Here is a 4,042-nt window from a genome sequence, read left to right on the forward strand (position 1 = left end):
TCCTGTTACTCCTTCCAAAGTGAATCACCTCACACTTTTCCGCATTAAACTCCATTTGCCACCTCTCAGCCCAGCTCTGCAGCTTATCTATGTAACCTGCAACATCCTTCCTGCAACATCTCCCCTATACCTTCCTCCAATCACCTTAAAATTATGCCCCCTCGTAATAGTCATTTCCGCCCTGGGAAAAAGTCCCTGACTATCCGCTCTATCTATGCTTCTCATCATCTTGTACACCTCTATCAAGTCACCTCTCGTCCTTCTTCGCTCCAATGAAAAAGGCCCTAGCTCCCTCAACCTTTCCTCATAAAACCTGCCCTCCAGTCCAGGCAGCATCCTGGTAAATCTCCTCTGCACTCTCTATAAAGCTTCCACATCCTTCCTATAATGAGGTGACCAAGTGTGGTCTGACCGGTGTGTGGTCCCCTCACATTACCTAGCAGATCTGTTGTCACTTAGTTTCAGCCAGGTTCTGTCTGTAACCTACCCAGGACATTGTCTGTCTCCAGCATTGCAGTTCTCTCCGTAATTGATGCTACCTACTGATGCTGCTCTCTTCCCTGACCACCTCATACCCAGGAACCTTTAACAGCCAATACTGTCCTCCTTTCAGCCAGGACTCTCGTACTGTCCAGTCCTTGTGCTGTCCCACACTCATTAGCACCTACCGCTCGGCAGGCTTGTGTCTGTCTGTGTGCGCACACACTGGAACGCTTGTACTCCCCCCTTCTCTGACCCTGCCCCTCACACCTTGCTATTTCTCATAGAACCGTACAGCTCAGGATCAGGCCCTTTGGCCCATAATGTTGTGCCAAACATGATGCCAAATTGAACTAGTCCCCTCTGCCTGCCTGTGATCCATATCCCTCCATTCCTTGCGTATTTGTGTGCTTATCTAAAATCCCCTTGAACACCCCTATCGTATGTGCCCCCACCATCACCACCCCCTGGCAGTGTGTTCTAGACTCCTACCACTCTCTGCGTTTTTAAAAAAAAAAAACTTGCCCCTCATCTCCTCAGGCTGAATTTTTCTCGCTGCTCATCGTGCTCTGAGAGCTTCCTCTCTAACCTTACCTCCTGGCTCCCACATCCCAGCTATTTTCCGGCTGGGAATGGGGCTCGCTTGGGTGGCTGCGTGTGTTTGGATGCTCGGAACTGTGCGGAGTTTGGGCGTCGAGATGCTGCCTGGGTCACGGGACCTGGAATGACCCTGCGTAGAGTGTGGATGTAGCTGGATCCAGGCCAGTGTTGCTGCTGTGTGTGTGACCTCTCTCTGACTGCACCCTTCGTCCTTCCCCAGTGGCTAGAGATGAGACCGAATCGGAAAGAATGTCCCGTCTGCAAAGCTGGTATCAGTCAGGAGAAGGTTATCCCCCTGTATGGGCGAGGCAGCAGCAGTGAGCAAGATCCCAGGTACGTTTCCCCGCGCCCCCAACCTCACCAACGGCCCAACCCTGGGGGGGAGTGGTTTATTAAGTGCGGGCGGGGTGGGGAGGGTGCGAGAGTGTTGGGAGAGTGACGGGGGTGGTGGGTGAGACTCTGAGGGCGGTGGGGATGGGTTGGGGTGGGAGGGGGAGGGGGCAGTGGATTACAGGGAACACAGAGTACGGGGGAGTGGTCGGTGCTGTTTTCCGTGGAGCAGAGAGGAGCTGATCTAACGAGTCTGGGAACGGCTTTAATGGAACAGGTCGGGGAAACTGTTTGCAGGACGGCCCTTACACAGAGAGGGCGGGGATCCAAGGCACTTGGTTAAAGAAACCTGAGAGAGGAGATTATTTTTAACGAGGTAGCAAGTCATTGTGGTCAGGGACATGCTGCCTTGAAAGGGCAGTGGGAGTAGATTCAACAGGAACTTTCAGAAGGGGGCTTCAGGAAGACAGAAGAGTGTGGGATCGTTTACACGTGGCACGGTGGCTCAATCCCACCCTCGGGCGACTGTCTGTGTGGAGTTTGCACATTCTCCCCATGTCTGCGTGGGTTTCCTCCGGGTACTCTGGTTTCCTCCCACAGTCCAAAGATGTGCAGGTTAGGGTGGATTGGCTGTGGAAATGTGGGGTTGCAGGGTTAGGAGATGAGATGCTGTTCAGAGGAGAATGTGGGCACTGACATGTGGCTTAGGTTAGACTGATATGTGTTCAGGCAGTGGGAGGGGTGTGTGTATGTGTGTTCCCCATCACACTCACGGTCTTTCTGTTGTCACGCCCTGACTGCCTCCTCCCCCCCACCCCACCTTGTGCCCTCCCTTCACCCCCTCGCACCCTCCCTTTCGCCTTGTTGAGAGGCTGATGGTTTACTGCTGGATGAACTGCACCATTTCAGATCAGGAAAGTTCCCTGTTCTAAAAGTACCGTCTCTTCACTTTCACAGACTGAAGACTCCACCCAGACCACAAGGTCAGAGAACCGAAGCTGAGAATAGAGGGGTAACTCATCATGTTTCTCATTACTGCCGCTCGCACTGGCCGTTCATACAAAAAACACGGGCCTTGTGCTAACCTCTGGTCGGTGTCACTGTCTACCAGGCAGCCCATCTGAGCCACTCCTCATCCTGACTTGGAAATATATCGGCTGTACCTCCAGTGTCGCTGGGTCTAAATCCTGGAATTCCCTCCCTAAGGGATATTGTGGGTCAACCCACAGCACGTGGACTGCAGGCGTTTGAAAAGGCAGCTCACCCCCACCTTCTCAAGGGGGGCAATTAGGGACGGGGCAATAAACGCTGGGCCCGGCCACAGCCTGTGGGTTAATAGATGTGGTGGAAATTGCAGGCAGTTGCCAGATGGAGGTGATAATAGAGAGGTGTGAGGTGGTGTAGAGATACATGGTCCAGTCAGTGTGACTGGCTATGAAGGAGATTTGGGCGAGTTCAGGAGCGGATTGGATTGAGTAATGCTATTCCCAGTTCCCGATGGATTTGGGATGGGGAAGGATGGGGGGGCATGGTCCAAGGGGAGAGGGACAGGGGAAGAACGTGGCGACATGGTGAGGGGTAATGACCCTGGGCTCCCTGCCCAAAAGCATGGGGAGAAGGGCAGACAGTGAGGACAGGGAGAGAGATGGAGAAGAGGAATGGGACTGACTGGGCTGTACAGACTTCTAGTTGAGGGGCAGAATGGTCTATTGCAGGGTAAACGACTGATGGTCTGGTTGGACAGTATGTCCATTTACCCCTTACCTCCCCCACAGGGGTCTGTGCAATGTCTACAATTACCCCCCCCTCACACAGGGGTCTCTGCTGGCTCCCTAGATACCCCTTCTCCTCTGCCATCCCCCACCATGTGTCCTGTGTAATCCTCTCCCTTCCTCCCCTCCCCCCACCTCCCATCACACTCAGGGGCAGTGACATTGGGTTTTATCCCTGCGACGGCTACCCAGTCCTCACAGTGAACTGAGTGTGATGTCTTTTCCCTGCCCCCCCCCCCCCCCCCCCCCCCCCCCCCCCCAGATCCCACATTACCCCACTCCAACCCATTCCTCACCTTCCGTTCGGCCTCTCCCTCTCGGTCCTGACAGAGAGAACAGAATATGATCTCTCTTTATCTCCCCCAGAGTTTCCACGGATTTGGAGACACTGGATTCCACATGTCCTTTGGAATCGGAGCATTTCCTTTTGGGTTCTTCACAACAGTCTTCAATTCCGGTGAGAACAGACAGAGAGCAGGTGAGACAGTGGGTTTCTAACCTTGTGAGAGGCTGGGAGGGGACAGGGAACCTCAATACTACGGCTTAAACACCTCGGGGACAGCGCACTGACAGCAAAACACTATTTAAACACCTCGGGGACAGTGTGACAGTAACACGCTGTGTTTAAACACCTCGGGGACAGCGCAACAGTAACACACTGTTTAAACACCTCGGGGACAGTGTGATAGTAACACTGTTTAAACACCTCTGGGACAGTGTGACAGTAACACACAGTGTTTAAGCACCTTGGGGACAGTGTGACAGTAACACAGTGTTTAAGCACCTTGGGGACAGTGTGACAGTCACACTGTATTTAAACACCTCGGGGACAGTGTGACAGTAACACACACTGTTTAAAC

General features: G+C 53.3%; 1 protein-coding gene across 1 annotated transcript in view; it reads left to right on the top strand.

Annotated features, from left to right (window-relative positions):
• The window catches only part of LOC109924900 (E3 ubiquitin-protein ligase RNF5-like), a 5,296-nt gene that overhangs the window by 343 nt on the left and 911 nt on the right, over positions 1–4,042 (top strand). Inside the window, exons 2-5 of the mRNA XM_048594242.1 lie at positions 1,096–1,219; positions 1,301–1,413; positions 2,368–2,422; positions 3,549–3,660. Coding sequence (XP_048450199.1) covers positions 1,096–1,219; positions 1,301–1,413; positions 2,368–2,422; positions 3,549–3,660 — 404 coding nt within the window. The remainder of the gene's footprint in view (positions 1–1,095; positions 1,220–1,300; positions 1,414–2,367; positions 2,423–3,548; positions 3,661–4,042) is intronic.

The sequence above is a fragment of the Rhincodon typus genome, unplaced genomic scaffold (assembly GCF_021869965.1).
Source record: "Rhincodon typus isolate 14 unplaced genomic scaffold, sRhiTyp1.1 hic_rhity00007304, whole genome shotgun sequence".
NCBI classification, from domain to species: domain Eukaryota; kingdom Metazoa; phylum Chordata; class Chondrichthyes; order Orectolobiformes; family Rhincodontidae; genus Rhincodon; species Rhincodon typus.